At 58.0% G+C, this 19,500-nt stretch overlaps 2 protein-coding genes across 2 annotated transcripts; one reads left to right on the top strand and one right to left on the bottom strand.

Moving 5' to 3' along the window:
• The first annotated feature begins 2,039 nt into the window (after nucleotides 1–2,039).
• Nucleotides 2,040–5,321, top strand: SYNGR3 (synaptogyrin 3). The gene is made up of 4 exons (XM_006873868.1): nucleotides 2,040–2,281; nucleotides 4,179–4,416; nucleotides 4,844–4,986; nucleotides 5,060–5,321. Exons 1-4 carry the CDS (start codon nucleotides 2,183–2,185, stop codon nucleotides 5,267–5,269), a joined length of 690 nt encoding a protein of 229 aa, XP_006873930.1. The 5' UTR covers nucleotides 2,040–2,182; the 3' UTR covers nucleotides 5,270–5,321.
• Nucleotides 5,322–9,734: 4,413 nt separating this feature from the next.
• ZNF598 (zinc finger protein 598) lies at nucleotides 9,735–17,995 on the bottom strand. The gene is made up of 12 exons (XM_006873954.1): nucleotides 17,771–17,995; nucleotides 14,036–14,148; nucleotides 13,483–13,612; nucleotides 12,947–13,158; nucleotides 12,643–12,860; nucleotides 12,251–12,368; nucleotides 11,739–11,923; nucleotides 11,581–11,653; nucleotides 10,700–11,484; nucleotides 10,413–10,557; nucleotides 10,176–10,326; nucleotides 9,735–10,088 (listed from the first exon to the last, which is right to left on the bottom strand). Exons 1-12 carry the CDS (start codon nucleotides 17,993–17,995, stop codon nucleotides 9,735–9,737), a joined length of 2,709 nt encoding a protein of 902 aa, XP_006874016.1.
• Between the last annotated feature and the right edge of the window lie 1,505 nt (nucleotides 17,996–19,500).

Genomic DNA, 19,500 nt, shown 5'->3' on the forward strand with positions numbered 1-19,500 from the left:
GTACCTCTAGGCCCTGCTCAGTCGCCTGCAGTGATGTTTCTGACCCAAGGTGCTGTCCAGGTTGGGTGGGCTGGGACTGCCAACGGGACAGCTGCTTCTGAGGTAGAGACCAAAATAAACCGCTGTGGAAGTAACCGAGAACCCTACCTGGTGTGTTTTGTTTAGGTTCTGCCCTTTGGGGTGCTAGCTTCCAGTAGGGGTTGGGGAGCCCAAGGTAGGAGGGGTGGGGAGAGCAGGTGGTAGACCTTTCCAGACAAGGTAGGAACGTGGCTTTCTCAGGGGCTTGGCGAGGCGAAATGGTGGAAGCTGACTTGAAATTACCCCATTGCTGAGCTAAGGTAGGTGAGGGCAGGGAAGGGAGGTCGGGACGCTGAGGGAGGTAACTCTCCAGTGCTGGAGCTCTTTGAAGGTAGAACCAGGAGAATTCAGGGTGGGTGAAAGAAGCCCAGTGGGTCTCTGGGGATTTGGGTCAGAGCAGCCTCCCTCTGGGTGTGGAGGAAGCTGTGAGCGGACCCCTGGGAGACAGGAGCAGCCAGGAGACCCCTGGCCCTGGACTTGGCACCTTGAGGAGAGTAAGGCTGGTGGGGTGGTGTAGGAGTGGAGGGACGTGTGTGAAGCCCACCCGGCGGTAGCGCTCTAACCAGGGACAGGGACTACTGGATGAGAGCTACCAGGGAAGCCTTGCTTGAGTGCCATTGGTGCTGGGCTTGGAACATACTGACCTAACAGCTTGGGGTAGGGTCCATAATTAGGGGAAATAGTTACTATGTACTTGATCTCTATCTATTGTTCACTCTTAGCTTTGTACTTAAAGGTTACTTTGGTAATCATAAACCTTAGATTGATGAGCTGTCTGGATGTTTCCTGCCTAAGACTGTAACTAAGCTGTATTGTAGAAGAAAAAAGACACTCTCAACTGACCATTTTGGGTCCCCTGCCCTACGAGCACCCAGCTGGGCCAAGGGAGGAGTGCAGACCAGGGAGCTGGCCATGTGTCCCCCCTCGGCTCAGAGTACCTGTGCTATTGAACAGCTCAGTGATGTCCCCCTCTGGTGAACTGCCTGCACCCCTCCCCACATCCAGGCCCTCAGGTCTCTGAGGAAGGGGGAGAGGGTGTTTTTAAATTGGACCCAGGTCATCCCAATCTCTACAACTAGCCCCCAGACCATCAGCTCCCTTTTGCTGACACCTCCCTCCCTGGCCTAAGTCCAAGCCACTCTGTCCCCCACAGCTTCAGCTGTAGAGTTGAAGAGGCTCCTTGCCACACCCCAAGCCTGCTTCTGGTCTCCACTCTGCCTGCCGGCCACCACCATCCTACGCTACACCCCAGCTCTGCACCTTCAGATTGTGTGGTTTGCAGCAAGGAACCCGAACAGCCTGCTAGTTTACCCATCTGCAAAATGGAGTAACTACCGTTCTGACAGTTCGTATAGGCTGCTGTAAGGGACTGGGTACTGAAAACGCACACCCAATTCACACTTTTCATTGCCCTGGACTAGAACAGAGGACGTGTCCACCCTGCCAGGCTTGTGGGAAGGGACATGATGGAAGGATCCTGTCCCACATGGACCACAGGTCCGGTGGAAAGGACCCAGGAAGAACAGCCTAGCACCAACTCGGCCCAACTCCCCACCCCTTTGCCCCTGACTAAATGCACCTAGCCACAAGCTGGGATGATGTACCCCAGCCACTGAAAGGTGTGGAGATACCCCACTGCGGATTCATTCGTTTGGACAAGCCAGGTCCCCTATCCACCAGCCTCAGTGACCCCGAGGAACATGGAAGGGGTCACTCAGAAAAGCCGGATCAAGGTCGTCTGTCCACCACCTGACTTTCCCCGTTGAGAGCCCAGGCCGTTGCCTTACCCTACAGCGACAAACTCGTTTTCTCCAGGAATGGTCACCGTGAGGATGGTCCCCCTCCCAGGAACCCCATTACGCCTCTGGGTAGGGCGGGGCGACTTCAGCCCCGCGCTTGTGTGGATCTGTGGGGGGGGAGGGGGGAGGCCGGCTTAGCCCCGCCCCGCGCGCCCCCGCCCAGCCGGCGCGCGCCCTCGGGAGGTGGCGGCTGCAGAAGCATCAGCAGCATCGGCAGCAGCCCCGAGCTGCCTCAGGAGGGACCGACCGACCGGAAAGACAGGGGGGCAGAGGGCGCTGGGGGCGCGGGCCCTACCGGGCCAGCTATGGAAGGCGCCTCATTCGGCGCGGGCCGTGCGGGGGCAGCCCTGGACCCCGTGAGCTTCGCGCGGCGGCCCCAGACCCTGCTGCGGGTGGCGTCCTGGGTGAGTAGCCCTGGGCCCCCCGGACCCCCACCGACCCCCGCCCTCATCCCCATCCTCATCTTCACCCCGGCCCCTCCCCCTCCCGGCTCAGGTTGGGGTGACGTCACCGGGCTGGGCGCGCCCACCTGCAGGCGGAGGAGGGGTCGGCGGGGACTGCCCGGGACCTTGAGAGGTCACCACCGGCTTCCCCCTGCCCTCCAATTACCCTTTCCCCAGCCCCTACTCCCTTTTTCCTGTCCTCGCGACCCGGACGCGGGCACACAGTGGAGGTGGGAGACGGAGACGTGCGGTGGGGGCTACGGGAGCCGAGTGATCCGGCAGGGCCTTCCCCCACCCATCCCTAACACACATCCTCCAGTTCCTTCGGAGGGAGCTGGCCCTTCCCAGGCCCCCCAGAAGCAGCTGTGAGTTGGAGGGGCCTCTGAGCTCCCTCTGGGTAGGGCAGCCTAAGGGGCTATGCATGGGAAGACTTCCTGGAGGTGGTATGGAAGGGGCATCCCTTGGCCATCCTCCAGGCAGGGGATGCGGTGGACCATGTCGCTTAGTGGCTCCAAGCAGCGTCCAGGAGGCTAAGACATGTGGACCCGACTTGTGGACCATTCTGCAAAGACACCCCGCCCTGTGTCTATTTCCCTCCAGACTTAATGGGGACTGGGTTTTTGGGCGATAGAACTGGGAAGGACTGACAAAGTTGAAACTGCAAGGCCGTCCAGATTTGAAAGAGCTAAAATGCTCATGGCCCCTGCCTGCCCATCCTCAGGGGTTGTGACTGACCCCAAAAGTCACTGGTAGTTTTTTGAGCTCAACACGTCTCCGTAGTATTAATGTCAGTGCTGATCACGTGGCAGAGTGTCTTCTTACCTCCTAAGCACCCACCACATGCTGTCCCACCACTCCCCTAGGAAACAGGACATACAGCCACAGAATGCTGGGCAGATCCATGCAGGCCTGATGGACAGCACTATACTGCTGTTCCTGTCCCTGGACTGTCCCCACTCCACCCCCAGACTGGTCCTCTCCTCCAACTCCAGCCTACCCCCACCACTTGCTCTGGACTCCACACATTTGCCTTCCTCATGCCTCTGGGTTCCAGCCCCCTGGGAGTCACAGCTCCTGTTGCCCACCATCCAGTTTACCCTAGGTGTGACACGTGATGCAGATTACAGAGCTTGACCCAACCCCAGCTGTTAAGTGTCCCTGGACAAGTCACTTCATCTTTTGTTGTTGTTGTTGTTGTTATTAAGTGCCGTCGAGTCGGTTCCAACCCATAGCGAGCAGCTGGTAGTTTCAAACTGCTGACCTTGCAGTTCGTAGTCCGATTCATAACCACAACGCTACCAGAGCTCCTCATCTGTTAGAGCCGCCCCCAATTTTCTCCTTTTCCGTTGTACGTGAGGCTCCGTGTCACATGTTTGGACATGCTGTCAGGAGGGACCAGTCATTGGCATCAGGTGTCATGCTTGGTAAAGCAAAGGCTCAGGGAAAAGGAGGAAGACCCTCGAAGAGATGGGCTAACACAGTAGCTGCAACACATCGATAGCAATGATAGTGAGGACAGACAGGATCAGGCATTGTTTTCTTCCTTCTCTTATACACACCTCACTATGAGTCAGAATCGATAACAAACGGGATAAGACTAACTTCCACCTTGTAGCTTTGGGGAGGACCCAATGAGAGGTTTTAGCCCAGTGCCCCAGGTATAGTAAATGCTCACGAAACGGTGTATATTGTCAATAGTTTTTAAATGTGTGAAGGGTGGGCAAGGGAGGGTGCCCGAAGACCCCTACTCGGAGATAGGCGCCTTGCAACCAGAGAAAGTCAGGATAGCTGGCGGTGAGGCCTTGCACTGGGGAATAGAGTAAGCAGGGGACGCCATCCACCACCCTCCCTCCCGCAGGTGTTTTCCATTGCGGTCTTCGGGCCCATAGTCAACGAGGGCTATGTGAACACCGACAGCGGCCCAGAACTGCGCTGCGTCTTCAATGGGAACGCGGGCGCCTGCCGCTTTGGTGTCGCGCTCGGCCTGGGCGCTTTCCTCGCCTGCGCCGCCTTCCTGTTACTCGACGTTCGCTTCCAGCAGATCAGCAGCGTCCGCGATCGCCGTCGCGCTGTTCTGCTGGACCTGGGCTTCTCAGGTGGGCAGGGGCCTGGTGCGGGAAGTAGGGCGTGGCTTTCCAATGGGTGGGGCCAGGAAGAGGGCAGAGCCTGTGAGAGTACAACTGGGATCTGTGGTGGGCGGGGCCCAAGGGGGTGTGACCTGATGAGAACAGCGAGGCTTTTCTAGTGAGCGGGTCGTAGTTAATAAACAGCTGCGCTAGTCTAGTGGGCGGGACCAAAGGGAAGCCTAGTGAGAACCGAGGGCCTTCCCTAGTGGGCGGGGTCTGGCAGAGGGGGGCGGGCCAGATGAGGTTGCGATTAGGGGAGGGCGGAGCCTGGCTCGGAGACTAAGAGGGGCCGCTTAGACGGCGGGTCTGCGGCCTGGCATGCAGCGTAGGCTACGGGCGGGCCGTGGGGCCGAACCTGCACACCTGGCATTGACCTGCGCTGCCTTGCGGGTCGCAGGGCTCTGGTCCTTCCTGTGGTTCGTCGGCTTCTGCTTCCTCACCAACCAGTGGCAGCACACAGCGCCCGGGCCGGGCACAGCACAGGCGGGGGACGCAGCCCGGGCCGCCATCGCCTTCAGCTTCTTTTCAATCTTCAGCTGGGTGAGTGTGCAACTGCGGGCGGGTAGGCGGGTCGACCTGGGCCGGGTCAGCTGACCCCGGGCTCCCCCCACAGGTGGCACTCACTGTGAAGGCCCTGCAGCGGTTCCGCCTGGGCACCGACATGTCTCTCTTCGCCACCGAGCAGCTGGGCGCCGGGGCAGGCCAGGCCTACCCCGGCTACCCAGTGGGCAGCGGTGTGGAGGGGACCGAGACCTACCAGAGCCCGCCCTTCACCGAGACTCTGGACACCAGCCCCAAAGGTTACCAGGTGCCTGCCTACTAGTGGCCAGCTGGTGCGGACCAGAACGCAAAGGCCAGACAACAACCTCAGGCCCAGTGCCAGGGACAGAGGGTAGCCAGTGTGGGCTGACCCAGGCCGGGAGGAGGAGGCCCCCCAAGTTCCCTCAGTCCCTAACCCTGGACCCTGGTTCTGAGATGGTCAGCTGGCCCAGGACTTGTACCCTCCAGTCTCAAGGGGACAAACTTGGGGCCTACTCCCCTCTGGGCTAGCCAGCCAGAGGCTGGGACCAGGCCCAGGGACACAACCCTATCCCTACTGTGTTGCCCCAGGACAGTGGCAGTACCCTTGTGGTCCTGCCGGCCCTTGCTTTTGTAGTAGTGGTTTGTCCTGGAAGGCGGTCTGTTCTGTCCAGAACACCCTCCACTTAGTTGCAGAGGCTCACTAGAGCAGCCCTACCCTGTTGGTGGTGTGATTGTGTTAAAATCGTCAGGTTTTCCTTAGTTCCCCACAAGCTCCTCTGTCTGTGGCTCTTGCCCTAACCCCTACCTGCCTTGACCCAGGCCCACTGTCTACACATGGGCAGTTGTGACCCAGATGGCTGGAGGACAGGTGGGCACCAGCCTTGTCCCAGTCCAAGGAGGCCCAGGATGTGTGGGTGCCTGACAAGACAAGCCTAGTCCTTCGGAGAGACCTGAAGGTTCCATCTGCCTGCTTTGCTGTGGGGATGTCTGTACCATACAAACCCCTTTTCCTTGGCTTCCTAGATCAGTACCCCGACCCTGTACCCATCCTGAGGCCCAACCTGAAGCTGGGGGTCTCCACGTGTAGCTGACTACTCATGCATCGCTCCAAGCTGGCTTTTCACATTATCTCGATACCAAACGCAATTGCCACCTTTCATTCCTGCAGACAGAACATCTCCCTCTGGAATAGTGGTGGAGTGACAGCTCTGTCCATTGTAGCGTAGACCAGTCATGCGTGGTTTCTTCAGTGAACATGTTTACAATTTTTGTATATATAGACCCTTTCTCCTGCCACTTCTGAAAGAACAATCCGTGATTGTGTATTTTCAGTGCCCCATAACCCAACCGCACCTTCTTTACAATAAAGACTGGAGATGAGTTTACTGTGCCCTCGGTGCTCCTGAAATCATTTCTACCCTTGTCCTCCTGGTACCAGGCGATGCGACCTGAGGGGCAGAACCTGGGGAAGGGGCAGGGAGGTGGTTCCTCCCTCAGAGCCTCAGAAGAGTCAGGATGGGTCACAGGTCTAGAGGTCCAACTACGTATCACACTGGTGTGCCTCTCAGCAGTCTTCCTGGCATGCTGGGGAGACCACCACTTAGTTCCCATATATAATTGCAGGAGTGCTTCATTGTCAGACAACTCATCACATGTGTCATGTGGGCTCTGATGCTTGTCTTTTCGCACAGGAATTTTGATTTTCCTAGTTCTTTGTTTGCTGACTTAATTTTGATTGTGTCTTGTCTGTGTGGATGACTAAGCTGAAACTAGGGTTTTGAGTCCTATGGAGAATGTTAGTATCTTTTATTTTAGCAGGTTAAGGAACTCGGATGGTGCCAAGGTTAAATGCTCAGCTGCTAAGCAGACAGATGGTTTGAACTCACCAGCCACATATGGAAAATGTTGATAGTCTGCTTCTGTGAAGATGACAGGCTTGGAAACCCAGGGGGCATTTCTACTCTGTCCTGTAGGGTGACTATAAGTCAGTTTGGACTCTGGCATTGATGTAGTTTTTAAAGACCTGGTTGATTTCAGTCAGTTTCTGGCTGGCCTTCTGTGATTAGGATGTCAGCTTCAAAGTCAGCCTTCTCCTGGCGCTGTTCAGCTAGCCAGTTCACGTGCCACCTAGTGGCCAGTCTGGGTATGAACCCCAAACCAAAACACCCATGGAGAAAGATGAGGCTTTCTGCTACCGCAAAGATTTACAGCCTCGGAAACCCTGTACAGGGTCGCTGTGAGTCGGAACCGACTCTACAGCAAACAAAAAGCCACAAATGGCCGTGGAGTCGGTTCCGACTCACAGCAACCCTGTACAGGGTTTCCAAGGCTGTAAATCTTTACGGGAGCAGAAAGCCTCATCTTTCTCCTGCAGAGCAGCTGGTAGTTTATGGGACATAGTAAAATGGCTTCTGAGATCTGAAGTCTTTAGGGAGTAGACAGTTTCCCTTGTCTTCACAGAGTGACTGACGAGTCTGAACCACAGACCTTGCAGTTAACAGTACAACTCTTCCACCTACTACACCTCCAGGGCTCTTTGGAACCCAGGAGTTCATAAACAACTTGATGAAATCCTGGGCTTTCCTTTTCATCCCTCTGGCAGGAAAACAAGAACTTTGATTTGGTTACGTATTTCCTGTGACCGTGGGTGCCCTTGAAAACAAGTGAAATCTTGTAGTATATTTCTTTGTGTAATAATTTTAGAGCTTTTCCTCTTTAGGTGTCTATGTAGTTAGTGGTGGCTGTGTGCCGTGGAGTCAGTTCTGACTCATAGTGACCCTGTATAGGGGTTCCGAGACTGTAAATCCTTACGGGATCAGAAAGCCTCATCTTTCTTCCGCATAATGACAGGTAGTTTTGAACTGCTGACCTTGAGATTAGCAGCCCAACTTGTAACCATTATGTTACCAGAGCTCCTACATGGGTTAAAACATATCCTGCTTCAGCTCTTGATTTTCCCCCACCCCCAACTTTCTTCAGTGCCCCTCCTCCACTCCATAGGCCCTCCCAACAGGGGGACATTCCCTAGCCTCTCCCCTTTCCTGTCCCTTTAGTGTGAATTCTCTTATTGGAAGTTACCTTGAGTAGGAATCGGGTTTGGCTTTGGTTTACTGGGAGCTTTAGCATAGTCACTTTTGCGTGGCTGAGGCTTCTAGCTGGTTTTCACTGTCGTTCTGACTCACTGGAGCAGAGAGAGGTATAGGGCCGGGGGCGCCAACTTTGCCACTCTCTAGCCTGGTCTTGTGTCACCCTTCTGCCAGAAAGGCGGAGGCGAGGATGAAATGAGTTCATGCACCGGAAGCCAGCAGCCAAAGGTGCGATCGCAGGTGCTTAAGCCTGGAGGGTTTTTACCGAGGGCCTTGCTCCTTCTTTAAGAATTGGAAAATCCTTACAGGATACTTGGAGACTAGGATGACCAGACTTTGTCTCTCATACTTAGGACATATTGTCAGGAGGGACCAGTCACTGGAGAAGGAGATCGTGTTTGGTAAGGTGGAGGGTCAGAGAAGAAGAGTAAGACCCCCAGGGAGATGGACTGACCAAGTGGCAGCATCAATGGGCTCAAGCATGGTAACAATAGTGAGGTGGGCCCAGGACCGGGCAGTGTCTTGTTCTGCAGTGCGTAGGGTCACTATGGGTCGGTACCGACTCGATGGCACCTAACAACTCAGGATATCTTCAGGGTCCTTTTGCAAGGAGGGCCTAGGAACGGTCCCTCCTGTGTGGCTGGCCTCTCCCCAGCCCCGGAGAATGAAGGCTCTCACTTCCTAGCAAGCTGTGTCCCTCTAGCTCTAGAGACCCTAGGTGCTGAAGCCCACCATTCAAGACTCCTAAGCTCAGGCAGGTAGACAGTGCCAAGCCCTCAGCACCATTCTCTCTCAGGATGTCTCCATTTGTTCCTATCTGTGGGCATCTCTCCCTTACTTGGACCTGGCTGTGTGTCCGTTCTTGGGAGGCTTGGGCAGGTTCAGACACTGAAAAATGGGGCCTGAGCTTGACTGCCTCTTGCTGTGAGCTCTGCTGGGGCCTCGCCATGCCCTCACCCCCACCCCCCCATGCACACAGCTATCACCTCAACTGTAGTGTCTTGGGGGGTGGGGAGGCTGGTGCTTGCATGACAGAGAAGCTAGGACACTGGCCAACTAAGTGCCGTATTGAAAAATAAATTTATTTTTATAAGATAAACTGTCTTATAAAAAATGTCAGAGGCAACATGAGATCCCAGATTCAGCTTGTCTCAGAAAAGATTTGATTTCAGTAGCACAATTTGTGTCTGCTTTTAATTCCTTAACATTCTTGAACCATGAAACTACCAACTGTTCACACAACAAACACTCAGTGTCTTGCTCCAGCACCTGCAGGCCCTCATGGCCTCTCGGGCTCTGGAGGGGACCCTAGGTGCTAAAGGGCACCACTCAGGAGGGCCCAGCTAGGGCTGCCAGGACCACTGGGGTGGCAGGCTGTGGCTCCAGCCTCCCGGCTCTTCCCTCCCTGGCATCTTGCACCATTGTGAGAATACAAACCAAGACCAGCCTGCCAGGGGCAAGGGTCTGTGCCCTTCCCAAGAGACCGGGGGGCACTCCTGTGTGACCACATGCCAGCGGGGCAGCAGCCTGCCTCGCAGCCTACCTCGCAGCCCAGCATGCCAAGGTGCCTGGGCGGATAGCCTGGCCAGGGCCTCACCTGGCTGCCTGGCAGCCCAGGGGAAGGGAGGAAGGCGAGAGGAGGTGCCCAGGTGAGGCAGCTCCTACCCGCGCCCCCAGCAGCTACGTGATGACCCTAGCGATGGCCTGCAGGGAGGGGAAATCATCGTCCCGTGCAGCGTGCAGCGCCTGGTGGCTGCTGACGTCGCCGTGCGCCAGCACCTGCTGGCAGGTGGGACACACACAGCAGTCCAGGCCTGCCGTCGGGGTGTTGGCCTGCCACACGCTCTTCTTGCTCTTTTTGGACCTGGCGCCTGAGGGCTGCTCGTGGCTGCAGAAGTCTGTGTGTGCCGCCAGCAGCTCCTGTTGCTTGGCTGTGTCCGGCAGCAGCACCAAGAGCTCCGGGAAGATCTTCTGGAAGCTCTCCCCAAGCAGGTCACGGCAGCTCTTGTAGTACTGGACGGCAGGGATCACACCCTGCCAACAGAGGCTTAGAACATCAAGGCCTGTCCAGGCAAGGACAATAACCCCCCGGACCTGCCACGGCCCGCTGCAACCCCTGACCTGTCGGAACTCCCCCGAGTGGTTCTTGAACTTGCTGAAGCAGGCCTCATCGCTCTGAAGGAAGTTCTTGATGGACTGAATCAGCTTCAGGTTCCTTTCCCGGAAGTTCTCAGGGACCAGGTAGGCCCTGGGCGGTGGGGTCAGCCTAGGTCTGGGTCAGGAGGGAGGACATGGCAGCTCCGCTTTCAGGGTGGCCCAAGACGAAGGGACCCTGACTAAGCATCCACCCACACTTACGCTTTGGTGTTAGTGCTGGACACACAGACCGGCTGGGTGCTGGACACAAGACCGGAGAAGCCAGGGGGTGGCTTGCTCACCGTGGGCACCAGCCCTGGTGGAGGTGGGGGCGGCGCACCCTTCAGCAGCACCACAGTGTTGAATCCTGCGAGGGAGGGGCAGGGCATAGCAACACTCACCCTGGCTGACAGGTACAAGAACCAGCTCCCAGGCAGCTGGCGCTCACCATGCCAACCCTGCTCCGAGCACCACGTTTCACCCACAGTACCCACCAGGAGCAGACACACCTGGGGGAGGGGGCATCCTGAGTGCTCCAGGACCACCGAGCGCAGGGAAGTCTTCCTGGGGTGTGAGGCAGGGCGGAGGCCGCAGGAGCCCCGGAGGCTCCTTAGGGGCACCGCTGTGTGCCAGGGCCAACCCCTCCATGTGTCCATTTATGGCCATGGCAGCTGGCCCCTCGGTTCCGCTGGTGGGGTCCGAGGGGACGGGTTCAGCCCCAAGCCCATCTTTGTCGGGAGCTTTTGGGGTGCGATCGAGGGGTGGGGGTGACATGGCTCCAGGCTTCTCGGAGCCAACCTTCTTCTTCCGGTTTCCCTTGGTGACAGGCTGGGAGGGGGCTAGTGCTTGTGAGGAGGAGGAGGGGGCTGAAGTGGGCAAGCTGCACAGCTCCGGAGAAGTTCCCTGGTGCTCAGGGGAGGTGTGGCCACCCTTGCCGCTGCCCTTGCTGCTGCCCTTGCCGCTGCCCTTGCTGGCTTTCCTGATGGACTGGCCACCCCCAGCTGCTGGGGCCCCCGCCCCCGAGGAGGGTCGTGCCACCTTCCGGCTGCTATTCCAAGCTGAGATGATGCTGGTAGGGGTTGTGCTGGGCCGGCCCACCGAGGATACCAAGGCTGGGAAGTCCTCGTCCTGGAAGGTGCCCCTGGCTCTGGTGGCCACATGGTAGGCAAGTGCCAGCCCTGCAGGGCCAGAGCCAGCCCCCAGGGAACTGAGGGACAGGCTGGGGAAGTCTTCATCCTTGAGCTTCTGCACAGGTGGCGCCGGGGCGCTGGGCCAGGGAAGGAAAAGCCGACAGCTGCTGGTCAGCTGCCTGCAGGTCAGCTGCCCTCTGCTCCACCACCCCCATCCCCCCGCAGGATGAGCACAAAGGGGTACACACCTCAGAGGCAGCACACCCACAGCTGGGCCTGGAACAGGGAAGGGCTCTTGGTTCATGGGACCATTTGTCGAGACTTCTTTGGGGCCTGTCACATAACAGCCCATGGTGAGTGTGGGGCCTGCTGTCACGGCAGTGGACACTTGGGGCCCTGGCCACATGGGAACACTCACCTAGACCTTCGCCCTGGGCCCGGGGTGGACGCTGGCCGCTACGGAGCTCCTCAGATACCCGCCCCGCTACCTCCTCTCTGGCCCGGGGGCCGCCCTCACGGTCTTCAACTCTGCGCTTCTCGTCCTGCTGCTGTGTGGCCACCAAGGCCCGAATGACCACTGCTGTGTCCCGGTCCTCTTCCTCTCTAGGGACAGAGACACTTTCAACCTGGGTGCAGGCCTCAGCCCAGCACTATGAGTCGTGTCTGGGCTCCGATGTCCCCATCCCACTCTGTGAGCACTTCATGGCCCAACTGCAGCCAAACCCCTGGACCAGCGCCCACCCAGCCACCCGCCCCCTCTTCCAGGCTGCCTGGCTTTGTGGGGAGCAGCCTACTGTCTCTGTGGAAATGACAGAGAACACGAAGAAAGCCTCTGAGCTTGGGCAGCAGGCCGGGACGCCATGCCTGGCCCAGCCCAGCGCCTCCACATACTGGTGCCAGGAGAAGGTCAGTGGCAGCAAAGCCTCCCACCTCTTGTACCTCCAGCTTCCTCGGCGGCTCTGCTGGGCTCCACGTGCTCCAGCCCGGCCCACTCGGCCCTGGCGATTGTACCTGTCCACTTCCTCGTAGTCCTCGCCACCAATGACCCCTGTAGCCAGTACATGCCCATCACTGCCTGCCACCTAAGCAGCCCACAGCCCCTAGGTCAGAGGGGAAAGACACACCCACAGCATATGATCTCATGAGCAGCAGACCCCTTACAAGGGTCCCAACTAGGACCTGCACGTAGCAGGCTCTCACCCAGCATCTCCTGGCCCAGAGCCCGGTGTGAGCAGACAAGGGGAGGCACCGAGGCACTGCCATGGGCTCTTCCACAAGCCTTGGGGTATGGACTTATGGGCCCTGTGGCAGAACCAGCTCACCCTCGCCCCGGCGCGGGTGCCGGGGAGTGTAGCTGAACTGCAGGTCGATCTGGCGGTTCTGGCGGGCCTCGGCACGGCTGCGGCTATGGCACGCAGTGCGGTGAGCCTTCAGGTCAATCTCGGTGCGGAAGGCGTGGGTAAACTGCTCTGTGCTACAGCGGCCCTCCTCACACAGGAAGTGCTTCTCCCGGAAGTGCTCCCGTAAGTATGTGTAGTCACTGCAGGCAGGCGGTGGGTCAGTGGGGGTCAGCTGAGGTGCCCGTCCACACAGGTGGCCACCCTGGGTCCCAGGGACCCTGTCCACCTATAGTAGTCCTGGGCACCATCAGCGTCGCAGAAGTGGCAGAAGTAATGGTCTCGGCGCAGATGTTTCAGCAGCTCGTCATTGTCCAGGTAACGCTCATCACAGAACTTGCAGAGCGGGTGGCCACGGTGTGACGTGTCGTCCGGGTCCCCCTGCATGCGATGCCGCGCCAGGTCCTTGCGCGAGTACCACTTGCGCTCGTACGTGAAGATCTGCAGGGAGGGGGCTGAGCTTGGAAGAAGCCCCCCTACCCAGCAGCCATGGCGGGCAGAAGGGGGTCGAGATGGTGCCAGGCCAAGTCTGGTGGACCACGTGTCCCAGGAGCCCCGCCAAGGCATGGTAGAGGACCCCCAGCCCAGGGTGTCTGGTGGAGAGGACCTGTGGTCTTGTGAGTGGATTAACTCCCATCTCAGCTAGAAGCCACAGTCACGTGGACCCTGGTCAGGCACCTGCACCATTGCTCTGCATCCGGGTATTTCCCTGGGTCAGGAGAGAAGCCATGCCCACGCCCCGTCCCTAGGTAAGGCCACACCCACCTTGAGGTGCTTGAGGCAGAGCTTGCAGCAGAAGAGCTCGTGCTGCCTGCGCATGTGCTGCTCCAGGTCCCCGAAGAGGCTGAAAGGTGGCAGCGCTGGGCATTGAGGACACTCATGCTGCAGCAGCTGCCTGGGGACACGGGGGCACATCAGTACCATTGCTGGGCAGCCCCCAGCATGCGCCCCCACATTGTGGAGCCAGGCTGAGCCTCCAGGGCCAGCAATCATAGCCCCAACATGGCAGGAACCCAAAGGGCACCCAGGAAATGAGGTCCAGCACCCTGCTGGACCGTGACCAGGGGTACATGCCAGGAGCCAAGCCCACCCACCAGACCTGGGAGCGCTACACCCAGAGGTTAATTTTCATCCAGCCCGAAGTCAGGTGCCTTGCACCAGGTGGAGGCAGTCCCAGGTCACCTGCCTGTCATCTTCCTACCACCTCACTCACAAAGAAACGGAGGGCTAAGGATGGTAGAGACATGCCGACACCACACAGCCATGAGGAACAGTGACAGCCAGCGGGACCACAGGGATGTGGGTGGGGCCCCCTCACCTGTATAGAGCAAACACTTTCTCGTCAGCAAAGTAGATGTCATATTTCGGCTCGTGTTGCAGCTGGTGGATGGGGATGGTAGCGAAGGCAGGAAGCTTCTTCCCAAAGACGACCTGGGCAGAAGGCAAGGGGACAATGATCAAGGCTGAGGAGGCGGGACAGGAAGGCTGGTGGTCACTTAAAGCGTCCAGAGCCAGGGACCTCCTGGGAGGTAACAGAAGCAGCATTGTCCTGTGACTGGGGCCTCAAGTCCCTACGCTCTAGGCAGACAGATGTAATGTCCAACCTCACCACCATGGGGCAGCCAGTCCCTAGTGGCCACACAGGAGCCAGAAAGCTCTTGAGTGACAGGTCTGAGCAAAAGGGTTCCGTTGCTGGTGCCGTCCCCTAAAGCCCCCTGTGCCTAACTTCTGGGGTGGCCCAGCTCTGACCCAGGCAGGACCCCAGCCACCCACCTCACTAAGGGAGCCCCAGTGAAATGCAGGTTCCAGGCCCATGCTGATGTGGGGGAGGTGCTGGGGGGGACACTAAGGGCCACATCTGAAGAAGACGCACCATCCTGTCCTCTCCCGTTAAGGGTGTCACCACACATCTAACCTGGTACCACCCAACACAGGGCCTCCCAGAGGGTCTCCATCCACAGATGAGAGACATGTCAAATGACTAGGTGGAGGCCCCATCCACTGAGGTCAGGGTTCTCAGCCCCTCCCCCAACTTCCTTCCCAAACGGATGGGCTCACACAGACCCACAGGTCCCTGCTGTCCCTCCTAGTCCCTCAGCCGGCATCCACAGGGGCACAGCTGCCACCCTTGCCCTTCTGCCCCAGGCCTATCAGCCCCCTCCCCAAGGTGACGCACCCACCCAATGACCCCCAGCCTGGTCAGTTTAGAGGCAGAGCAGTAGACTCCTTGAGTGTGCGCCCCCTGTCATGTTAAGCTTGGCCCCAAGGAACACTGGGGTCAGAATGATCTGGGAAGCCCAAGACTTCCTAGGGAGTCCTCTCTTCCAATATCACACTCATGGGAGAGAAGACCCCTGTTCCCCAGGAGTCAATGGGAAGAGACACACTCAGCCCCACCCATGGGGGGAGGGCCCAGTGGGGACAGAGCTGGGTGAGTAGGTCCCACAGGCCAACCCTTCCAGTTGTCAGGCTGTGGGGTGAGTACAAGGCCAGACACCACACTGTAGCCACCGGTGGGTCACCTCAAGCCCACTCACGTGGACCCCTCGATGCCCCCCACCCTTGGCTCTGGGTGAGCACCTGCCCAGTCCTGCCCCCAACAGGTCCCTGGCGCCTTCCAGACATAACACACCTCTACCGGGCAAGACACACCCCTACCTGAGCTACAGCCAATCCTGGGGTCCTATGTCTGTCCTGCTGCTGCTGTGGATTAAAAACTGAGCGGCTACCCAACCATGGGAGCCACCAGCCACTCACAGGGAGAGAGATGAGGCAGTCTGCCTCCTCGGAACCCCTCAAACCCTCCGAGGCAGTTCTGCCTTCTCCTGTACCATCGCTGTAAGTTGTGGGTTTCGGGTGCCTGCTGGCTGCCAGAAGTCTCTAGTGTACAGACTCCCTGTGGAGGGGAGTACCTGTCGCCAAAAACAAACCTGCCCCACACCAGCCAAAGGGGTCTCTCCCAACTACTGCCATCAGCAGCAGCCAAGAGAGTAGGAACGCCCAGTCCACAGGCTCAGCTGGAGGTCTTGGTGCTCCCAACACACCCCAGAAGACACTTGGGTATGTAGATGGAGTGAGAAAACTGGGGTGAGGGAAGGAGCTCTGGAGGTAACAGAAGATCCCCCCCACCGAAAGTTCAGGCACTGGGAGGCAAGGAGGGCATGGCCTCAGGACAGAGGAGCTGGGATGTTCAGAAGGGGAGAACAGGCCTGGCCTGGTGGCCTTCAGCCCAAACACCCACTTCCTGGCCTGCCTGGGAAAGCAGCTGAGGCTGCACTGGGGCCTTCAAGAGCCAGAACACTCTTTACATGGCCCAGTTGAGTCTCTGTAACACCACCATCCACAGGAAAGACGTGCCAGGGCAGAGAGACTGAGTCTCTGCCGCCCTCGGGCCTCCATGCCACTGTGGCTTGTCATGAGCCATGCCCCAGTCCGTGCTCATGGCTTCACCTCAGCCTCACCCTGAGCACCTGTCAAGCGAGATGGACCAGGCTCTTGGCCAGCCCACTGGCTGCAGGACTCTCTGCGTCCACTCCCAGACTCCATCCAACTTATAGAGGTCAGGTGCCCTGAGCTCTTCCTCACAGCATCCTGGGGGGCTGCCCTCCACCTGTATGCTGGCATGGTGTGCAAAGGCAGGGCAGGATCTGAGGCAGTGGGTTCGCCTGGATCTGGGGCACCAGTACGGATTCAGAGAACAGTGCCAATTCAGCAACAGACAAGGCAGGCCAGAAAGTCGGCAGGAGGGAAGGGGAAGAGAGGAGCACAGGGGCGGCGAGCCGGCAGCAAACTTCCCAGCTTGCCCTCCTGCGGCCTAGCAATGCACTGGGGCATCAGTGCCAAGCCACACCCCGGCCAGCTCACCCCCTTGCCACAGAGCTCTCGGGGAGGGGCCCACAAAGAGAGAGATGAGAAAGCCAGAGGCTGGCCACAGATAGGTGAGAGCCAGGACCGCCCGTGGAAAGCCCTTCACAGGTGTGAGAGGAAACCTGGCCTTTTATGGGTTACACTATGCCATGCCAACAAGACCAGGCAGTCCGGCTGGGAGGTGCCCTCTGAGTAAGCCACAGACCCAGGATGTATCTGACCCTGCCTGATTCTCTCGAGTTTGGGCCCATCGCCCTTCAGCTCGACAAAGACTGGCAGCTCCTTCCCTGTGCACAGAGGATGTGCCAACGAACCACCCTGGGATGGCAGCGTCTCTTTGGTCCCTTTAGCAAATGCCTATTCTCTTAAACAGCCTTTTCAACAACACTTCATCTGTGTCACTTCTAGGAAGAGGAAAGGCGGCTCCCTGGCAGATGGCACTGGAGGCAGCTTTCCACGAATGAACCAGGGGGATTTCACAACACTGGGAGCAAACAGATCCGAATGCTCAGCGAACCAAGGAGTTCCGAAATGGAGCTCCTTCCTGGCCAGCAGCTGGCACTGAGGAGAGGTGCTCCAGTGCGCCCTCTGTCCCTCTCAGGCATTTACAAGTCCCGACAGAGTTGGAAAGGGCTCCCCCTGCACTCCAGAACCGAACCCCAAAGTCAGAAGTGGTGAGGAGACAGAGGAAAACTCTCTTAACACTTTTATTCCCACACTCCGAGCGCTGGAGGAAACCAAGACCTACTCCAGCAGGCTGTGCGCGGGTCAGCCCCAGTCAATTTCGGGAGTTGGCTCGGGGTCACCCAGTGGAATCCAGGAACAGGCGGGAGCTGCCCACCTCTTGATCCCCTGTTTCCAGGGCAGGTCAGGCTGCCTGAGATGCTACCCTCAGTAGAGACCCCTAAGGTCACGGAGTTCCTGCCTGGATCACGCCTCTTCCTGTGGCCGGGCAAGAATTCCCGGGGCGGAGGAAGAAGACATCCTCAGATCGGCTCCCTCCTGGGCCCAGTTCGGCCACCCGGCCGCCTCCGGCCTCAGCGTCGGGACGTCGAGACCCCTCCCCGGGTGGTCCCGCCAGGCCTCCCTTTCGGAAGCGGCCGAACATTAGGAAGGCCAGATCCCCTTCCGGCGGGCGGGGGCGCCCCGGCACCCGCCCGGTACCCGGCCACGCGGCCCGCCGCACCTGGCGTAACTCCTCGCGGCACACGGCGCAGTATCGCTGTTCGCACAGCACCCGCATCTTCGTGGAGCAGCGGTAGCACACCGGGTGGTCGCACCGGCCCAGCGCCGTAGTCTCCAGGTCCCCGCAGCACAGCACGCAGCTTCCACCGCCCCGTTCGGACGCCACCGACGTCTCCGGGGTTCCGCGCCGCCCCTCACCGCCCGCCGCTGCCGTCGCCGCCGCCATGACCCGGGCTCCGGCCCCCTTCGGGCCGGCGCGGCGCGGTCTGACTTCCGGAGGACCCGCCCCTTCCGGGCATACGTCACCGATCCGCCCAGCAACGGCCCCGCCCGGCGGAAGTGAGCGCCGCAATCGACCCCGGCGAGAAACGTGGGCTAGAGCGGCGCTTCTAGTACCTGGCTATCTGTCATGAGCTGGCCCTTCGGAGGCCCGCGCTCTCTCTTCCTTGGGTTCGCCTCAAGGCTTCAGGGGCTCGCGTTGTCAGTTGAAACACTGCACGCCAGTTAAAATATTAATTTTAGATACACAAGCCAAAATGTTTGAACGTATCTCTTGGAGCATTTGGGGAAAATAGCAAAGTAAGTGCATACAAAAAATGGCAAAGGAAATACAAGACTAGACAGTTATCAATGAGAAAGGAAATGTAATCCTAGAACACTACTTGGATCAGCAGAGAACAGTAAGCACATAGTCATAATGTTGTTGTTAAGTGCTGTCGAGGGAAATCCGACCCACAGCGACCCTGTATAGGGTTCCGAGGAGCCGCTGGTAAGCTTGAACCGCTGATCTTGCGGTTCAAACTGACTTTGCAGTCTAGTGCATTAACCCACAGCTCCACACAAGGACTAAATTTATGATAAATTCATTACGATGATGGGGGAGAAGTGGGGGGGATTAAGAGAGCCACAGTTTCACCTAAGTGAATTAGAAGCCACTGGAGTGGAGTCGGTTCCGGTTCCTACCCATAGCGACCTGCATTGGGTTTCCGAGGCTGTAAATCTTTACGGGAACAGAAAGCCTCATCTTTCTCCCACGGAAGGCTGACCGTGATTTAAACTGCTGACTGTGAGGTTAGCCCGCCTACTACTGGTGCTACCTAAAAATAGAAGGTCTGATGGTAGTAGTGAGTTACCCGTCCGGCTGCTAACAGTGGGGTCAGCAGTTCAAATCCACCAGCTGTTCTGCTGAAGAAATTCGAGGCTCCTCTGTTCCTGTAAAGATTTACAGCCTCAGAAACCCTCTACTGTGTTGGTATGAGTCAGAACCAGCTAGAGAGAGCACACAACTGTTTACAAGAGCAGATGGCTGCTATGGAGTCACTGGTGGGTTCAAACTACCATCTTCTCAGTTGGCGGCCAAGTTCTTAACCATTGTGCTACCAGGGCTGATGAGAGCCCCTTCCAGCTTCAAAGAGGATCCCTGGTGGCAGTGTAGTATATAAGCACTGGACTGCTAATCACAAGGCTATTGCTGTTTTAAGTGCCTTCGAGTTGATTCTGACTCATAGCCACCTTGTATAGGGCTTCTGAGGCTGTCTCTTGGACTGGCTAGGGGACTCAAACTGTGCAGTTTAAACCCACCAGTTGCTCGGAGGGGAAAAGATGAGGTTTCCTGCTTCTGTAAATATTTACAGCCTCAAAAATACTATACAGGTCCAAAATCAAAGATAAAGACAGCATCTTGAAAGCAGCTAGAGAAAAGAGAAATATAACATACAAAGGCAAGCAAAT

Source organism: Chrysochloris asiatica, unplaced genomic scaffold, assembly GCF_000296735.1.
Source record: "Chrysochloris asiatica unplaced genomic scaffold, ChrAsi1.0 scaffold00257, whole genome shotgun sequence".
Taxonomy (NCBI): domain Eukaryota; kingdom Metazoa; phylum Chordata; class Mammalia; order Afrosoricida; family Chrysochloridae; genus Chrysochloris; species Chrysochloris asiatica.

Excerpts from the sequence above, each read along its gene's own strand:
- SYNGR3 (XM_006873868.1), top strand. The coding sequence starts at position 2,183 with ATGGAAGGCGCCTCATTCGGCGCGGGCCGTGCGGGGGCAGCCCTGGAC. Across the intron at positions 2,282-4,178 it reads TGCTGCGGGTGGCGTCCTGG|GTGTTTTCCATTGCGGTCTT; the intron begins GTGAGTAGCCCT and ends TCCCTCCCGCAG. Across the intron at positions 4,417-4,843 it reads GCTGGACCTGGGCTTCTCAG|GGCTCTGGTCCTTCCTGTGG; the intron begins GTGGGCAGGGGC and ends TGCGGGTCGCAG.
- ZNF598 (XM_006873954.1), bottom strand. The coding sequence starts at position 17,995 with ATGGCGGCGGCGACGGCAGCGGCGGGCGGTGAGGGGCGGCGCGGAACC. Across the intron at positions 14,149-17,770 it reads GCCGCGAGGAGTTACGCCAG|GTCGTCTTTGGGAAGAAGCT; the intron begins GTGCGGCGGGCC and ends CCTTCTGCCCAG. Across the intron at positions 12,861-12,946 it reads GGTGCCCAGGACTACTATAG|TGACTACACATACTTACGGG; the intron begins GTGGACAGGGTC and ends GCCTGCCTGCAG.